Raw genomic sequence first — 19698 nt, 5'->3', positions numbered from 1 at the left:
TGCTCTACTCTAGCTAACGTACCCCTTTCTCCAAGGGAAGGAGCTGCGTAAGGAGTCCCCACTCTTGGTTCCACTTATATGTACTATGGCAGGGCTTCCCAACTACCAGCGCGTATACTGATACCGGTATGTAAATAGTGAACCACTGTTGCGCGGGTTCTTCCAAAAAGTGACAAAAAGAAGTAACAAATGCGTTACACCACTTGTATATACTTAACGGTTGTGTTTGTAAGAAATTGACAATACAAAAAACGGCACCACGCAAGAGGACAAATTTTCTACGTTTTGAACTTTGTCGATTTCGGGTAATTTAGTTGAATATAGTTCTCAGAAGTGCCGTTCGTAATCGATGAGGTCACCTTAAAACTTTTGAATTGTACGGAATCGGTATTTCAGTTTTTGTGACACCAACTCTCGTAAAGTGATAAGTCTATTATCTACTCTAATCCTTATCCATGCATAAAATTACATTAGATATCAATTCTATACCTCTTCTGTATTGCAAATTAGTATTCGTGATAGTGTAAACACGTTTAGTTCGGTATTTTTGCGGTAGGTGTAGACACCTACCAATTAGGTATCATCAATTTATAAAAATTTTGTTTCTTTTTTTCGTGCATAGATACGATGAACACGTAGAATAAGCAAAATAATACGTTGCAATAGTGCAGCAGTGGCAAAGTTCGACTAAGGTGTCGTTCTCAACCTCGAGTTATCGATAGTGACGCTTTAAAAAAAAAAAAAGTAAACGGTCAAACGATTAAGAACAGCTTCTAAAAACTATCGGTGGAGGTGGTCACGTGTAAAGAAGGGTAGGTGGTGAGTAAGTGGTCCATATATAGAAGCGCCTCCACGTTCACCAACACGAACGCGTACCTGTCACGCATATATACGCAGCACGAGCACCGAAGCGCACACTTTTTGTGCTTGAGTGGATTAAGCTCTGCCGACTTGACGGCTACCCAACGCTTCGTTAATTGCAAAAGAACGACTACAAACCGTATTCATCATGCCTGGACGTCCTCTGTGGCAGGTAAGAAGTGTCAGAGGAATCTTATCTATCGGTTTCTTACCTATCCGTTCGTACAGTTAATGCATTTTAGCGCCATAAAATTGCGGATGATACAAACAACATCACTCTTACCGATACGTATGCACACATAACCTTCAAAATGCAGTTTAAAGATCGAGATCCCACGGCGAAAGTACACATCGATTTTAAAGTCGAGCCTATAGCGATATTCTAATAACTTTGAAAGAGCGAAATTTGTGTTACCGATAGCTAAATTTACTCGTGGAAAAATACGTATTCGGTTCGTGTTGAATTTGTGACAAAATAATCGTGAATTGTAAAGTTGCATACGAGAACGATTATTGCAGCTAAGTTTTGCCGATTTAGAATTTAGACGCGGGTTTTGTTTAAGAGCTCGTTTCTTTTGTATAACGTAGAACATGTTAGGATTGAATACAACGTATTACCAATGAACATTGCATATTTCCAGAAGTATGCATGTGTACACAACACATGTGTGCGAATTATCCCGTTTTAGTCGTTTATGTTATTGTCGTGTCTGGAGAGGTTAGGGTAGCAAAATATGAGGTCGGAAATCGTGATTCCAGCAGGAATTCGTGACAAACGCGTCGTAGTCTGAAATTTCGAGTCGAGAAAAGCCGGAAAATTGTAGAAACGTTGAGAATTTCGCGAACAGTATATGGCAAGGGAGAAATTTCTCTTCTTTGACACGCTGAGAAGCCCATCTATTTCGAACATGTGACTCACGACGTACATCTCCGGTATATTTTTACAAGTTTGCATTAAAGTGCTCTAATTCTGGACAGGTATTAAATCGTGAGTCATCCAATGCACTGGTAAACTAATTTTGATATACACGTGGGATCGCACGAATACTATCGTTCGCACGAAGGTCGTTCCATTTTCAGTCTAGTTTTTCTTTTCTAAATCAACGAATTTCACAGCTTCCAGGGAATTTCAAAAAGTGAATCGAAAAGTTGGCCGCGAGATGTTTCTTTTTAACGAAATATGAATCCTTGGCGGTCCAAGTTTTTTAACGCGTTGATAGACGAAAGTAGAAATAGAAATTTTGAAGCACGAACGCGTTCAGCTCGTATACGATAAAAACGAGAGGGATACCTGAACAATTTCCGTCGCGATGACAGCACGGGTTCTCGCAGCAGCGTTTATTTACAAACAAGCCGACGTTATTTCTGACTGCCGCGACAAAATTAACTCGGCCAAGTTGAGGGTGCGCCCGAGGCCTCCGCGAGCGAGAGAGAAATTCAAACGAACTGGAACGACCGTTGGAAATAACTGGCGAGAATTTTTTATCAGCTCAAAATTTTGATTTCTTCATCATTTTTGTTGCTACGCTAACCGCGAAAAGAAACGCATAATAATGCTCGAAGAAGCTGGCATATTGCCTAGTTTTGCGACACAGGAATCTTCAATCATCGCAGTATCTTTCTTCGCCCTTGTTTCTGTGACATTGTACAGAAAATATACTTCAAACTTATTTTAAATAAGTTCCTTTCGTTGACCCAGAAAGATCGGTCTTGTATATCTTTCATAGCAACATAGTATTATTATTTCTATTACAACAGATTCTCTTCGCGCATCTGCCGCCTTTGTAGACTTTGGCGAACGACACACGTGCGATTCCTCGAACTTTTCGGCTTACACCAAAGCCGCGCTATCTTAGAAACAGTTTACACTATTTGTGCCGCAACGTTTTGACGCTCACCAAGTCGCCATAGTATCTCTATGATCGTTACTCGTGTTTCTTTTGTCCTAGACATCGCTACAATAACCAGATGGTCATCAAACCGTTCCAGAGTCCTCTTCGTGTTACTTTAGCCAAAATTTTCCTGACTAGCAAATCATTTTCGATTGTGTTCTTAGTTCCTTTACTAGAACGCAATGAAATCGTTCACCGATTCAGCAATTAAATTAGAGTTAGAATGATACATGTAATAAAAAATAGCAGCACTGCCTCTTTATTTTTTTTTTTCGTTTACATATTATTAGCAAATTACGAGTAAACAATTGAATACTTTAAATACATATACGATGAAATTATTCTCATGCAAGACACAAGGTCCCACGATAAGCGTGTCGTAATTGCGTGATCCTGTTCACTCCAAACAAATCCTTTCGTTTTTCGCGATGTTAACGTTTACGACTAAAAGAGAGTGTAAATGTCTTTGTATATGTGCGTATGTAAATGTACGTGTGTGTATAAGACGTGTTGTTTCGAGTAATGTGGCGAGTGTATTATTTGAATGAAATAATACTCATCTTCGATGAATACCGTGTGACGTGTAATGTAGGAATAAATAATGTGTAATGTGTAAACGTTGCGTCAGTCGATTAACATCGCGTTTTGCCAGGATATCGCATTTACGTTCACACAGAATACAATAACAAAATCAATTTCCCGCAATGTACTCTGACGAACAAATTTAGGCGTTCTTCTTTCTTTCAGCAATCCTAAATTACATTTTCCTAAATGTCCATTGAAACGATCATTGGGCTCCGATGAGAACATCTCGATTCTATTTGGTCATGTCTTGTGGCATTTGTAGACACATAGGTAGCGAGTAGTAAAAGAATTTCTACACCTACATATCGATCGATAGCAACACGTGCACATCAGAGAAATCATGTTTACATGTGTCGAGTGTTGCCAAATCCACCGTGACCGGATTGACTCGCGCCTTTGTTGTATCCCATTTGCAAATTGACCTGGCCCTCGCTGGCGCGGAGTTGTTCCTCGGTGAACGTTCGTTTGTTTTCATCCGCCATCTTTGGTCCTAGCCTCGGTCCAGTGTACTCGGGGTGTTTCTGCGTCTGAATAGGAAATTGTAATATTTTACTTACTTACACCTCTCGAGTTAGTTTTCGAATACTTACAATCCTTCCAAGGGCGTACAGACAAAGCGTAACTTGTGGGATGTTGCGTCTCTCGAAGAGATCGGCCGTTTGGAAGATCTCTTCTTGTGGAACGCCGTAGTTCTTAATGGCGGCTTGGAATCTGCTCGAAAAGAATCATATCGGTTTGTTATCCATCGATAATTAGATAATCAAGGATATTCTAAGTATATTCTATCGGAGTATTAGAGAACCAAGTCACATATATAATGGTTAAAAAAGTGAAGAAGATAACAATAACAACGCCCACCTTTGAACGTTCTCCATGAGTTGGAAGTTGGTTCCCTTGGCTTGAATTTTCTTCACCGATCCTGGCGCTAGTTTATTGATGAGCTTGCACAGGACAACGCCATCCTTCAGAATATCCTCGTAGTTCCCTGGCGGAAGCTTCTCGCCCAAAACAGCCTCGATCCAGGCCAACACCTCCGTCTCTTGTTCCTTGTTGCGAGCCTGGAAGCGAAACGTTCGCCCTTCGTTAAGCGTTCTAATATTGGAACAGGCGATCAATGGCTCGTCGATGTATACGAGATGGTTTTAGCAAAGTATCCATGGTCGATCTTGTAAAGTTTCCTTAGCCTAATTTGATTTAAGAAGCGTAAACATTTCAATTTCTTGTATTCGCCGCGAGATGGCCACTTTTGGTACCGTAAACTCGTTGTTGGCAAACCTTAGTTTATTCGTGAAAAGAAAAGTAGCGTCAGAAGTTTCCACTGTACTTTCGGAACAGTGAAACCTCGGATTGATCTAATTTTCGTGGATTTAAAAAGTGCGGTCCAAAGGGTGGGGACGGAAAACGGAAATAGATCGCGGTGTTGCGTTACCAGGGCGTAAAACGAACGTCGAAAATAAAATACGCCGGCCGATTCGTCAGCTTTTATTAAAACTGGCAAGAAACGGCGAAGTTCTTCAGCTCGCTGGCCACCTGTTTCCGTGCCGTGTGAACCCCGCGGGGGTTTCACTGATTTCTAGTAAAATCGTTCATAGGACGAAATTACACTGCTGGCAGCCTGACAATGATTTTACTTCGGTGCCTTCCCTTTCGGGGCTATTACCGTCGCAGAACCGTGTTTTCGATTATCTCGGGGGTACGACTAATCGCACGCTACTCGTAGTCGAATGCTTTTTAAACGAATTTCACGGTGGTCGTGTCTTTGACGTTTCTGGCTGGGTCCGATGGACGAGAAGATGTCGCGGGCGCGATTCCCTTCTCGTTTAACGTAAACAATATTGTTAACTGGTTTTACGCTGGTTTACGATGCCAACAACCGGTCAACCGACGTAAATGAAATCTGGCACCCCGCTGTTCGCGATAGATAGGTATTTAGAGCGAAATCAGCTTCGATCATTCGCGAAACTGTTCTTAACCCTGTACCGCGTAACGTCTCGGTTGGGAATCGAACGAGAGCGTTTCCTGTTCGATTAACAAGATTCAGGATAGCCAAGAAACTGACTTGGTTAGTACGAACTAAGCCAGTAGTTTTTCTTTGAAACATGAAATAAAATGCTGGAAGAAAAGATGATTTGAGTAGATTCTTAACCGCAGAAATCTCCAGCTTGTCTGGGAAGTGTCAAGCGTTCGGAAGCAACGTGTTCCTCGTCGAACTCTCTCTCGAGGTGTATTTTAAGCCCCATTCTCAAGAGGAACGGCGATTCTCGCTGGTTCGAACCCGGTGTACCCGTCTCTCCCGAGGACGTTTCACGAACGCGGCACGTGGTGCAACGATTCACTAAATTTAACGTTAAATCGATCAAGTCGAGCATCTGTGGCCAAAGAGGCGCCGTTAGATCTTCGTGCACATGAATGACATTCTCTCGCGCGGCGTGGGTTACATCCCCAATTAGCTGGACATCCGTTCGACGATCGCTTCTCGATACTCGAAAGGTATTTTCCAGTTTAAACAAATTTTTCTTTTGCATTAGCAACGCGTACAATTATTTTCGATATAGTTTGACGTCCAGATACTATGGAATTTTAGAAAATCATATAGAAGAGTATTTTTTCTTAGACTAATTGATTGGCACGTGGAAAACTTTCGACGAACGAAATGCGAAATTCCCCCGTTGAAGAATGATATACATTTCTGGCGGTTATTCTTACATCGTATTTCTTCTGTACTATATTGCCATCGTCATGGTCATTATGTTCGTTACTGTAGTGTACATGTTCTATTATTTTCCCGTCACGCTCTTTTAGATTGTATCTGCCACGCTATGCAGATGCAGGCATATGCAGGCTATGTTTGAACCGCGTTGCATGTAATTAAACTTTCCATCTATAAAATTAATCTATAAAATAAAAATGCTGAAATACTGGTAAAATATGTATTTAATGAGCAGGCACGGTAACTATGATTCGACCACGATTTTCCGATTTGCGATTCTGTTTGAAACCATCGGCAAACATAGATATTACGTAAGGCTATTTATCGTGGGGTATAAATACTCTAGGCGAGGGTGGAGGTGCGCGTCAAAGTCGATCGCCGATACAAATCGCCGTTACAGAATTTAAGATTCCTAGCCCGTCAACAATTCGAACACGTTCACTGGTGGAACTAAAAACAGATGGTTACGAATCCATCGAACAACCAACATGTGTCGAGAAAGGTTTGGTGAACGTGCTCGCTACCACGTACGAGTCTCTCGGGAAGAGAGACTTCAGCCAGAACTTTAGTTTTTGTCGAACTTTAGTTTCTGTCTTTGAGCTGAATTTTAAGAAGCAGTGTTAAATCAATGTATTTGGTATTACATGTTACAGTATCTTCAGAGTCTTCTGTGGAGTTTTAACTGATTAGTAGCGAGCGCGTTAAAGCAGAAATTACTAGCTATAAAGAATTGTTATTCAGACAGGAATATTGTACGTCTTCGCGTCATTTGTTGTAAGAGTCTGCCTCGAATCCGACACCACTAGGCGCTACTACCGAAACCTTATTGTTTTTCTTTTGAAACTTTGTGTGTTTCCCCCGTGTCAAGATTAATCCCAATATCTTGGGAAAATCGCCAGAACGAAATAGCCCAAGGTCCAACGTAATTAGGATTCTACGAATAACCACGATTTGGTGACGATGCGATAGAAAATTATTAATGTACCAGCTGTTAGAGGCTCATTTGTCGTTTCTCGAATCGTTAAAATTTAACCACGATATCGGCAATTTGTATCCGTCGTCGATCACTATAGCCCCGTTTGAACGAACACCGAATCCAATGGTGATTATGGTCGTTGACGATGATAGACGTACCGGCATGGTTTTTCCCCTTTTCTCTTTCGCTGGTCTCCCGGTTGATCACAGACTTGGAGGACTTCCGACTTTTGAACGATGACGCTGACTAGAGACTAAGTCGGACGTCGTGCGTCGCGACGCTATATGCCGGTCTCCCCTCCGCCGTATCCTTTCCGCCGACATTCAGGAACGAGTGATTTTTGGCAGTCTGCCCACCGGGTATTCCCACACCCCCGCCCCCTGTAACCAGATCTTGACACTGTAGTCCTATTTACAAGACACGAAATCAAAGTGTTGCATATTTAATAACCAGTCTCTCTGCTCCTCTTTTTAAAGAGGTGTTCCAACCCAACACCCCCGCTCTCTGTAACCAGATCTTGACACTGTAGCCCTATTTACAAGACCCGAAGTCAAAGTGTTGCATATTTAATAACCAGTCTCTCTGTTCCTCTTTTTAAAGAGGTGTTCCAATCCAACACCTTGACAAATTTCAAAGAAATTGTATAAATTCGGTATCGGGAAGCTTTGGCAGATCAAAGTTTTCGCGATATCCCGTTGCCTCGATCGACATCGGATACCGCGGACATCTATAAAGTATCCGTCGTTTATTTTTAAAGTTGCATACATTTTCCAGCTTTACTGGGATATTTCAAGTCGACGATATCCCTCGAGGCAGCTTAGGTTTTATAGGATTCGAGGGCCATCGAGAGTTTAAGAGCCAATTAAGATTTCCGAGAGCTGGTATCGAGCAATGTTTAAAACGTCTCTGATCTGACGTCATAGATTCCAAGTTATTCGGTCCGTCTTGAGCTCACCGCTAAATAATTACAACCGTCTTTCACGAAGATTCGACGTTTCTCATCGACGTTTCTCATCGACGTAAAACGTTCGGCCGCAAAGTGACGGAAATAGGTTTGATCTAAACAGACGATTTGGGACCCGGTGTATCGCTGTTTACGACCATTTGTCGTCCGTCGCGAGATCTGACGTCGCGAATAGGGACGGGAAATCCAACTACGTGGAAAAGTTCGAACAAGTGGGTGTGTTTTGCAAGAATGGATGGTTAACCGGTCCGTGGACATACGCCAGATGAAAACGCCGATAAGCAAGTCGTCGTAATTTCTGGATTCTGGCCACTTCGAAGGGTGAGACCACCGCCGAGTTTAGATTCCGTCAATCGACGCTGTTTCCAAGTTTATCGTAACAACGAAATCGTCTGGAACGATTACTCGCTATTTGCTTGAACTTTTGTTATATAATTGAAATTGTATCAAAGACGTCTTCCAAGCAGTGTCTAGCCCGATACATAGCACGCATAATTCCATTTCTTGTCAAAAGCAACTCGTGGGAGGATCGTTTATTTGACAATGTAAGAGGGAAAGAATAAAGTAAATCACCATCGCGAGGCATCACGCGTATTTAAAGTGCACCTCTTCTTCTCGTGTTCTCCTGCGACGATACATTTCCAGCAAATACTTAACCGATCTTTACTTGCATTCAATTGCAAATACACTGTTTACAGTCAACGATACAAGTTTCGAGATACCTGAGAAGCCGTCTTTTATAGTAAGAAAGAAGTAACGATAGAATAGTCTCGCTGTATATATTTTCGATAGAATTTTATTCTCGAGATTGTTTACACTTGTATAGTTTTCCATTTCGTTTACATTTCATTCAATGTTAATGCGAAATCGTTGATTTAATTCCATGCGATTTGACAAACTGGATGATGCGTCCGTGTTCCAAACGCTTCGTTAGTTCCGCGCTCCGCCGCCACGTGGACACGGTGACGATGAGTTTCTCGCAGGAGAAAGATGACGGCGCCCGTTACTAGTAGGGCTCGGAAACATTCTCTCGTTAGCTTTGCGCAGTGGCGATATCGTAACCAATGAGGTTCTACCGAGGTGCGATTATTGCTAGTTGAAAACTTTTACCAATACCCCGCCATGACGATGTGAAATACCATCGGCTACGGCAATTTTTGAAAGTTTCTGCGGAAACTGATTTTCCTTACCACAAAAATAAATTCTTTTGCAGTCGATTATTATGTATTCAATTTATTGAGATTAACGACGTATAACATTTGCATGGACACATCATTTATCGAAGGTCCTCTTCCACCTTGGCTTAAAAATAAATTTCATGGATATTCGGACACACGCGTAGAGGGAATGCGTGCAACTTAAAAACGAGTTATTTCGAGTGGCTTTAAATCTAGATAGATGGTACAATATCCATCTCGAAAGACGTTGGCCACATTAATCACGAAAAGGAATGTATTAACACACTCGTGTGTTAGAAAAATAATAATAAATCAAATGGTAGAGTTGGATATAAATTAACGAATACAATAAAACTAGCGTGGAAAAGTAACAAATAATAAGCTCAGTTAAATCGAACGTATTAAAAATATTTCCGAACTCAATTTCGGCGCGTTTAATAGCTGCAATATTTCAACTCGTAATGACTTTTTAATGCTCATTTTACAGGTTGCTGGCAAGCGTGAAGCAAGCCAGGAGGCTGAAGCCCAGCAATGGATCGAGACAGTGGTTGGACAAAAGTTTCCATCAGGTAATAACGATATCACAAAATTACAAAACCATCCGAAATCTATGTAGATTGTAATTTTGATTGAAGTAGTACTCAGATCGAAAGCTGTTTATTTTATACTCGTTACTTGAAGTTTGTTATCGAGACTAGAATTCGCCGAATTCACAATGCCGTGCTTATCGTAACCATACTCGAAGTTCTATCAGTGTCTGGCGTGGTCTGGAGGAAGAATCCGTCCGCACGCTTGATTGAACTTTATCGATGATACCACTCCCTTGATATACACGCGTTCATGCATGGACTCCTGTTCTTCGGAGGTGGTGCGGTTTGAAAAGCGTGTCAATATCACCACCCCCGTTCGAGACCCGCGGAATATGCGCGGAATAGGCTTACTGGAGTTCTATAATTCCCGGGTATGAATGTCAGGCCGCGTGACGTTGCAAAGGTTAAGCTTGTTAGCTAGGTCAGTTGTCGAGATATCCTTTCACGTGCGAGTGGGAAAGTTTAACAAGAGCATTTTTAAAATATGTCGTCTGAAGACGTCAGACATTCTAGACGCACTCATACCTCATAGTTGTGTTTGTCACTTTGCATAGCAGCCTTTGCTAGACTCGAAAATTTACGAAACGACAGCATCTATGATAAATTAAATAAAATTGTATATCTCGAGGGGAATGGCCAAAGTTAGGGATCGATGGAGGATGGGCTCGACGCGAAAGGAAGTCGACGACCGCGGTTTCTAGGGGTAGGTTCATCCCCCGTTCGCGGATGCTCTCCTACTAAAACGCGCGCTTTGTTACGTCATTCGAGTCACCCTATTGAACGGGAAGCGGGTAGCAACCCCTACGTGTAACGTGCACCCCTGATTTGTGAAATACGCCAGGCGTCGACGCAATCGCCGTGTTGGACATGCGGATCGCAAGCCTCGTTTTGCACAAGAAACGAATAAGATTCGCTTATTTTCCTTCATTTACACTCTTTTCCACCTTTTCGCGATTCGAAGGATCACGTATTTCGACTCGTGGAAAGCAAGAAAAAGAAATCCTTCGATAAATGTAAACGCACCGCGACTTCGCATTGGAAAAACATTTGAACGTAAACTTTAGGTTTCGCGCGATGCTTCTGTGATAGGCTGCCGCCCTGATAGCACGGAGTGTGCGACGAAGGTGGCTAAACGATGACACCATTCTCGCTTGGCGTTTTAATTAATCCACGCTCGAACCCCTTCGCGGAATTCCCTGAGAGGGTTGTTTGTTCTATGCAGAAGCTTCCTTGACGAAGTGCGAGCCTGGTGGTTGCGGATTCAAGGCGCACCTGCCATAAGCGCATCGCCTCACGTAACAGAGAGAAAAGTTCTTTTCGATCACGAGGGAATCGTACTGCTTCTCCACCGAGGAGATTCACATTTATCTGTGATAATTCTTAAATCACAGGCCTATTAACAGGACAACAACTGGATGAAATTATCCGGTATATCAAAATTAATTATCAATAGTCTCGTCTGTTATCAATCATTGAGCATTGCTCCTGGACAACCAACACGACTAATCAATTCCAGGAGGTAAACACTGGAATGCGAAAGTCCACAAATAGCGATCGATGTCTTCTAATTAGCACAGTTACCGGATAATTTCATCCACAACAGCGTAATTGTCGTTCGGGCGGGCAGTGTCGGTTCCACCTAACCTCCTAGTACGCAGAGGCTCTACGTGATGATGCGAGCCGGGTATTCGAAGCTTTTGATGTTATTGACTCGTTTAAAATTGAACTTGGACTATCCGCGTTCGACTGCCACCGCGATCGTACGCTTACTCTCCTCCCGGCTCGCCCCTAACATCCACCGGTCGTTCTGATAGCATGAGCGGAATTTGACGTATTCCAGAATTCCTGAATCTTTCGGTTATGGATGTTAGCCTGTTCCTGGAAGCTCGCGAGGCATGCTGGACACGACCCTCGCGTTACGGGTTACGTACTCCGAATATTCTTCGGGAAAGGGGAGGTATTATAGCGAACTTGAATATTCAAATGGCGAGGTGAACATGAGAATTTATTCGATTTAAAAAATCCGTTATAGGTTCACTTGTTTATAGGTGTTACGATATATAGTTGATCGAAATTTTGTGCGTGAGTGTCTTATGGCAGGGTCAGCTATTATAAGTCAAGCACCTCCACGGGTGGTTGCCCAATGAGGGATAATGACTCGATCCTCTATCTATAGAGCCTTGTCACAGGCTTGTATACAGGCTTGTCTGTTTATGACAGGTCTAGATGTGTCGATTGCCAAGCCTTAAAGAAGCCTCTACCTTTTTGGTAAAAGGACTCAAAAACAAGCCGCCACTTCAAACGTCGAATATCAGGCCAATCTATGACATATCCTACCTAGAAATTCGTATTTAAATGTCACTACGTTTCTAAACGACGCGTCGAAGGTAAACCTTGCATACTTGGATCACTTCGGTTCGAATTTCCGCGTTTCCCTTCCGTGTGCTTAGAGTCTCGTTTAAACGACGTTGAACGGATCAGTTGTCTGCCGACGACGTGTATTGATTTAGCGTCATCTGTTCATCATGTTACGTCGTAAGGACGCCAATGTATCAGGGCCGCATACAAGACCCTGGATAGTCAAGTCACAAACATTGGCATTGTGTCATTTCTTGTTCCCGCCTTCTCGCATCCCCTTCAACTTTCCTAGAGGAAATTGAACGTTAAGGGGCGTGCACAATAATCGAACCACACTTCTCGTACCCTCTCGCGTTAGTATTATATTCGTGACGAGAAGGGCACGCGTTATATGCCGTCGAGTCCAGGAAGAAGTTGCTTCGATGGCGTCGGCAACTCCGAACAGGCTCGTTTCTTTTCGTGGAGGGGATACTTTGAAGCTCAACGGGCGAAAACGAAGGGTTTCGAGGGAGAGAAGTGTCAGTCATCCGTTCGTCACGGTGGCACAAGTAGCTTGGTAGCACCAGGGCACCAGCAGACGTTTGAGGGATTTATAGCTCGCCCGCCACGTTGACGTCAACGTCGACGGATCGATTCGTTTTAGAGGGAAGTCCGTTTCCAGATAAGATCTCGTTCTGTTTGGATGGGTCTTCGTGGACGACGCGAGCTGTCGAAACGTCGAAACGCTCGTCACGTAACTCTGCGTGACGTCACGAAAGCTCGCAGTTACTAGGGTAGCAACGACGGCCAGTAGATGAATTTATGGCCGTTTCACCGACGAGGGGCTGTTCTTCGTGTGGGTACATCCCTCGGCGTGTACGGGCAGAAAATAAGAACGTTTTCTGGGAAAGAAGTCGCGTCTCGATGATACGTTTCGACGAAAGGCCGCGATGGGACGTCAACGGGTGTCAGTTGTTCGTCAAAAGATCGTCAATGACGTCATTCTGAGACAAGCCTACCAGGATTACAGCCTCGGGGTAGATTTACGATCGAATGCAACAAGTGGTTGCCTCCGGTTATATATTTCATCTAGGGGTGTATACCAGGAGGCGTGTCCTGCTCCAATCGATCGTTGGAACCAAACTTTATATCCTGCGGGAGTAGAAATTCGTAGACTTTCTCCGTCACTTTTTAGAACATTTTCTCCACGTTTATGTTGTAAAGAAGTCCTTATTAGTGGTCGTCATTCTTTTAGACAAGGAGACAAAGGGTCGGTTCCCATTGAAACTTCCTTTGTCAACCGACATATGGCCCTGTCGTAAACAAACAGGCCTGGGACACTCGATAGTTAGGGGACCGAGTCATTAATCCTCGACGAGTGACCACCCTGGCTTTCGTCAACAGCGAAAGGTCATTTCGACCCTTACCATAAAGCTAACGTCTACGAAATAGCTATTTACTTTCAAGAGGTTTCTAAAAGACGCCAACGCTGACACGCAAGTACCAATACACATTTTTTATTTGTGTTCCAAGTCGACGTTAGAATTTTTCTAAGCAAGCTACGGAGCTATTGGCATACGAATGAAAGGGAAAGTAAACTCTGCGCGCGCGTACACTCGTTCCCGCGGGACCTGTTGCACACCTCTGGTCGTAAATTCAACCCTGGGATGTTGTCCTGGTGAAAACCGTGTGTTTGACGTCTTTATGACGTGAAACTGACGTTAAATCGATACTCGGGCTAGGCAAGCTTACTCTGCAAAGTGCAGACTGCCTCTTTACACGTTCTACTCGTGTGAACGTCTTTCATCGAAGCATTCTTTGTCCTTTCACAGATGCAATTCCATCGTAACTTCCGGTAACTTTTAATTTGTTTCTGTTCGCCAATCGAAACAATCGCGTTAGAGATAATCCATCGAGATAAGTCTGGCGCTTGGCTATAACTGTGTATATAAGACAGGCTCAAGAACCAGCCAACAGGAATCCAACATTGCGTATAGATTCGATATCAACTTGTCTCCATGCACAAATAATGAAAATATGTGCATACACGTGACGTAATCGACAAGAAAGGTGTGCATATAGCGTTTTATCGATTTCACGTCAAATTGTCGAGACATGACGACCATGACGTGTCAACATAACAGGATAGTATCAAGCGTAGAAATAATGTCGATCCGCCAATACATGTTGTTGCCACCCGATATTTTTTCGACGCGTATCGGAACAAAACGAAGACAGCGATAAGACACGCAACGTCTGAAAAATATCAGGCCAGCATCACGTGACCACCTTTGTTCGGTCAGGAAAGAAACCGAGGGAAGGAATCGCGAGGAACCGCGGGGCTGAATCTGGAAGGCGATGTATCGATTTTCTGTCATCTTCTCGCGTTTACGACATCTCATCGTGTTTCGACGCTACCAGGAATGCATCAGCATGTCACGCTTATTTACTCCATCTACCCGCGTTTGATCCAGAGGTGGATGCTGCTGTCGCTCTCGGCTGTTGCCTGGATATCGTGGAAAAGCGGAAGGTCTGCTCGACTCGTTTGATTCGCGTAGTCCATGCACGTTACGCTCGAAAGATGAGATTCGATTCGCGAAGAATTTTCTTCGGAATTTGTTAAATTACAAGAAAATATTTTACGGGATAGTTTGTTTCTAATTTTTGGAGATAGCGGTCGGGTTATACCTGCGGTAGTGATCTGAGCGTTGTTTGTCTCTATTGTTTTTCTTAGAAGTGGACAGTGCAGATTTTCCCTAATGTCCAAGTAAATATTAAATAGAGGACGACATTTGTACAGCGTCTGGCGACTCCATTCGCTTTAACGTTGAATCGATCGGTGCTTATAGTTCACTCCTCGAAAGTTGAGATTCGAGCTAATCGAACGGAGAAGGCCGACGTATATGAAACCGATCGACTGTCGAAGTCTCGTCAATCGAAAATTCAAACACACGACCAGTTTTATACTAGGCGAACAGATTTTGGGGTAGGCGTTCGGTGGCGCCCCCTCTGCAGCAAAACCACGTGACACGTCGTCCTTGCAGGATCAGGGTAGTAGTCTTTTGAACAGTTAGCACGCGTCGGTTTTGTCCAAAAATGTTTCAAAGAATCTCGCAATTTGCTCGTGGAAACTGCGACAAATTGGCGAGATTCTTATTCGGTACCATACTTCGTAGTTCTTAATCGAAACGCTATTACGATGGAGTGACCAAAGAGAAGAGAAGAGCGATTCGTGTCGCTATAAATGCTCGCATCGACGAAGCCACGCGCGTTTCCATAGTGCGTGCGGTATTATAATTTATGTACACATAGAGAGCGCAGCTGTGGATCTACTCGAAACCCGGTATGTTTTCTTAGTAACTCTGCAACTTTCATATTCATAGATGTTGCATATATTACCATAGCTATTATCGCGCGACCAGAATATACTGTCCGACGTCGGGGCGCGCAATGCGAGGAATGAGTTAGTAGTTTCTGACGATAAAAAATCTCTTCCTCGACGATAACATCGAGCGTTTAAACGTCTCTCGGATCCAGGTCTCCCTAGCTATATTTCCCAAGTAATAAACGAACATCGTCTAACATCGTCACTGCTTTTTATTCGACAACATTTTAACAGCGACTCCAACGAAACGCCGTAAATCGCTGTAAACGCTTTCTAAATACTGCCAGATCCTCGAGCCTTACTCTTCCACACGTCAGCGGACAAGTCCACTGTTTACGGGCCAGAGGAAAAAGCGGCAACGCCAACTGTTGCGCTTGTCGACCGCAGCGCTTTCTCCCGCGTCCCGTGTATTGATATAATTTACAAAGCCGGTCGCTAGGTAGCGTGCCATGTCGATAGAGATTCGATACATCGAAACGTCACCGAATGGCTTACGGCTTGTCGGGTGGGGGGTGGGGGGCTGGCATAACGAAACACACTTGACAACATCGCCATTGCGCAAGCTCTTGTCGGAAGCTGGGCTCCTGGCAACTCGAGATGCACCGTGTCTTTCGAATGGCGACGAGACCGCGTTGACGCGCACGCCACGACGACGGCAAGACAATGATGGCGCTGATCGAGACACCCGGTTCAAGAGCAAAAAGAGCGTGCAACGGAAAGACGGAGGCGGTCTTTCCTGATCCTTCGTTCGAACGACAAAAAATGCCATGCCCCCTTGGCGCGCCTCTTGGCATAATGGGGCGCTATGAATGAGTGCTGGTGCACGCAGCCTCTGTTATTATTTCGCGGCAATCTCCGACTGTCGAGAGGGAGGACGGGTAGGTGGGATGCGGAGGGGTAAAAAAAAAAAAAAGGACACGTCTCGGTTCCGTTCATTCGAGAGCCGATAATCGCGCGGCCGACAATGAAAATCGATGGCCGTCGCCGAATGCGCATGTCGTTCCGCGCGGAACTTAAAACCCGCGGTTCGCCCGCGGGGGAGGGAAGGTTGGTTTTTTTCTGTTATCCTGATGCCACTGTGGTCCCCGGCATTCTTTTCATTGTCCAACCATTCCACCCCTGCTTTTTCGTTGATTCCCTTCGTGTATGTGCAGGCGATCGATCGTTGTGGGATGAATACGAGGAAATAACGATCTAAGAACGTTACTCGGAGATCACTAGATTAAATGTATTCGTTCGATGACTTGAGTTGCTTGTTGATACTGCGAGCAGTAGAATGTAACCAGACTTCGTGTACAAGCTCAGTTCATGCCTGCTCGTAGTAGAGATAACGCTAAATATGTTCTTGTTGTTAGCGCTATCAATTTTATTTCAACCGCCCTGACAATTGTGCGTATTTCAGGCGTGAGTTACGAGGATGCATTAAGAGATGGGGTGTTGCTATGCAATCTCATGAACAAGTTGCAGCCTGGTCTTATCACCAAGATTAACACATCCGGTGGGGATTATAAAATGATGGACAACCTCAATCAGTATGTATAGTGAATCGTTACAAGTGAAATTGACTGAAGCTCTTTGTTGTTATATTTTGCTCTGTACTAAACATTGATGATAGTAGTAAAGTAAGGCCTCTGTTATTCTCTTGAGGTCCTTCAAGTGGTCTTAGGACAGTCTAAACTTTTACAACTATAAAACTCAGGTCAAAATAACCCAAATCATCACCTTCCTGCATGAGATAATAACCATATTGCCATATCCCATCGTTGACTCATTTATTTATTACTTTATGTGCAATTATAACGTCACAATTTGATAATATATTCAGGTTATCCAACTTCTATAGGGAGGCAATCCCGCCAGTTTTCGTTGATTGTGTACCGTTGAGCTTGCTGCGATTTCCTGCTTTCCTGCTGCGCAGTCGACTTTACGCAATCGACAGTGTTTTGCTTCGGAGCGACTTTCGACTCGCAGGCTATCGACGTCGAGGCCACTGGTCACCGACTCTCGTTGGAATCGAGAGATCAAACCGTGTGCGACTATTGACCTCGAATCGCCGCTTTAAAAGCAACGATTCCTCTGTGTAGCGTTTACCACGTGGATTTGTCGCATTCCTTCTCTTCCTGTTATCTATGCGATCCTGGTAAATAAGTACCAACAAAGTCTGAGGTCGGGACCGTCGCAGTGAACTTCGAACGGGCATCATGGTGACGCTACTTTCTTGCACGACGTTCGTATCGGCACGAGCCGCGATATAGTGGTTAATCCTCTATTAAAGAGGATTAAAAAATTAAAGTAAAGAAATTAACAACTCAATGTTCAGTTTACACGTTTTTATATTCGGTATGCGTTATTTCGTATTTGTCAGTCCAAGACGTAAATCAACTCGGTAAAGATGAGAGTGTAGCTTGTTGCTATAGTTCTGATATGTTTACCTTCGTGCGATAAAGTGGTATGTCAGGATATTTGATCGCTGAAATCAGTGTCCATTAGACGAGTTAATCTCTCGACGTTACGCAATCGTTGATGGTACACTTCCAGTATGTCGAGACAGAGACGGGTGAATTCATGCGTTGTACAAAGCAATCCAACGGATCCTTCTCCGCCTAAAGTGCATCATACACGATGTTTTCTGCATCTGACCACGGTGTCGCGTGCGCATGCCGCCAATTGGCGCGTTTTCAATGTTTAAGAGCGCTTTCCTGGGTAGTGGGGCGAACGATGCGCAGCGCGGCCACTCCGCGTTACTCCCTTTTTAAGCGGAAAGTAGGAACAACGTGGAGGTTGTCGTTCCTTCCTGCGTTCCTGATAGGCGGAGAGCTCGTTAACACTGGCCTGCCTCACGTTTCTCGATCGCGAAGCGGCTGTGTAACGCTGCCGACAAAATGGCGGCTTTGCATGGATTCCAACCTTTGACTTTGTTACCGTTGGGTACTTTACAGAGAGTAATGGGTTCTACTTTCTGTGACTCCAAAATTAGATAGAGTTTGGTAGTTTCATTTAAATAACAAATGCACGACATATTTTGCTCCGACCTCATTTTATTAACACAACAAAACAAGTTACACGATATAAACGAAAGCAGTTCTTTTTGCTTCATATAAGCGATTATGCTAATCGAGTCCATTGTTCCAGGTTCCAGAAGGCCTGCGTGAAATACGGAGTACCTGACGTGGACCTCTTCCAGGCCGTCGACCTTATAGAAAGGAAGAACATAGCACAAGTGACCAATACGATTTTCGCCATCGGTCGCACTGTAAATTGCTTTTGTTACATCATTGCCTTTTAATAGATACGATTTCTTGCAACTTTAGCAAGACTAAAGTAAAACGATATTTCTTCGCAGACGTATAAACATCCGGAATGGCGCGGTCCTTGGCTAGGACCTAAACCAGCGGAGGAAAACAAACGAAACTTCACGGAGGAACAATTAAGGGCTGGCGAAGGTCTTATAGGTTTGCAGGCCGGTACCAATAAGGGCGCTACTCAGGCTGGACAGAGTTTCGGTGCCACGAGGAAGATCCTTCTTGGAAAATAATAATTAACGCTCCTTGACTACACTTATAATTTAAAAATAATACTTCTAGGTTGTTTTTAGATGAAACGAGCATCGAAATCGCGGAGGAGTCTCTAGTTGAAAGAAAATTCTGATGTATCATAGATCCCGTAATTTTATTTGCATTATTGTATATTGATATATAAATTGTATCGCATAGAGATCAGCGTTTACAACGACGTACATTTAAAATTATCTTTGTCTAATATCACAGAAAATAAATGTACAATTCGGATCCAAAGATAATTCGTGAATGAGAGTTTTGGCCATGTTTACATCTAGGGTTTCGTCCGGGCTACACATGTAAGTCTAGAAACGTACCGCTTAAAAGGAGATGCGAGGTTTCATATGTCTCACACGGCACGAATCCGTGTTACTAGGTATACATACACTCGTCCTCGGTTACGTACGCAGGTAGAGACACGTATCTACCTACATGATGAAGAGCCACGTACGTGACGGCAACGATGAGTGGGCGTGACGTGTACGTACACGCATTCCTTGAGCGGTTTCTACACCGCGAGGCTCCCCGAGGAGCAGGCAAGCATCTCGTGCTAGGAATCGAAGGTTCAAGTCGCGATCCCGCAACTCATTATCATCTCATTCGCTCTCTGTCGGTCATCGATGGAAACTTCCTGTTAACCTCTGTATGTTCTCCATGTTGATT

General features: G+C 43.8%; 2 protein-coding genes and 1 non-coding gene across 3 annotated transcripts; 2 read left to right on the top strand and 1 right to left on the bottom strand.

The window, feature by feature from the left end:
• The first annotated feature begins 722 nt into the window (after window positions 1–722).
• Window positions 723–19189, top strand: LOC128875746 (muscle-specific protein 20-like). Its single transcript, XM_054121607.1, has 5 exons — window positions 723–1033; window positions 9654–9735; window positions 16881–17010; window positions 18611–18731; window positions 18822–19189. The coding sequence occupies exons 1-5, from the start codon at window positions 1010–1012 to the stop codon at window positions 19011–19013; spliced, it is 549 nt and encodes a 182-aa protein (XP_053977582.1). The 5' UTR covers window positions 723–1009; the 3' UTR covers window positions 19014–19189.
• On the bottom strand, window positions 2987–7298 carry LOC128875748 (myophilin). Its single transcript, XM_054121609.1, has 4 exons — window positions 7183–7298; window positions 4197–4396; window positions 3929–4049; window positions 2987–3865 (listed from the first exon to the last, which is right to left on the bottom strand). Exons 1-4 carry the CDS (start codon window positions 7186–7188, stop codon window positions 3683–3685), a joined length of 510 nt encoding a protein of 169 aa, XP_053977584.1. The 5' UTR covers window positions 7189–7298; the 3' UTR covers window positions 2987–3682.
• LOC128876048 (U4 spliceosomal RNA) lies at window positions 9024–9164 on the top strand. Its single transcript, XR_008456941.1, has one exon. It is a non-coding gene; the product is annotated as a U4 spliceosomal RNA (small nuclear RNA).
• Window positions 19190–19698: the final 509 nt, after the last annotated feature.

The sequence above is a fragment of the Hylaeus volcanicus genome, chromosome 4 (genome assembly GCF_026283585.1).
Source record: "Hylaeus volcanicus isolate JK05 chromosome 4, UHH_iyHylVolc1.0_haploid, whole genome shotgun sequence".
Classification (NCBI taxonomy): Eukaryota; Metazoa; Arthropoda; class Insecta; order Hymenoptera; family Colletidae; genus Hylaeus; species Hylaeus volcanicus.
Note: the sequence above shows the minus strand (reverse complement) of the source record. Positions and strands in the feature narration are given on the sequence as shown.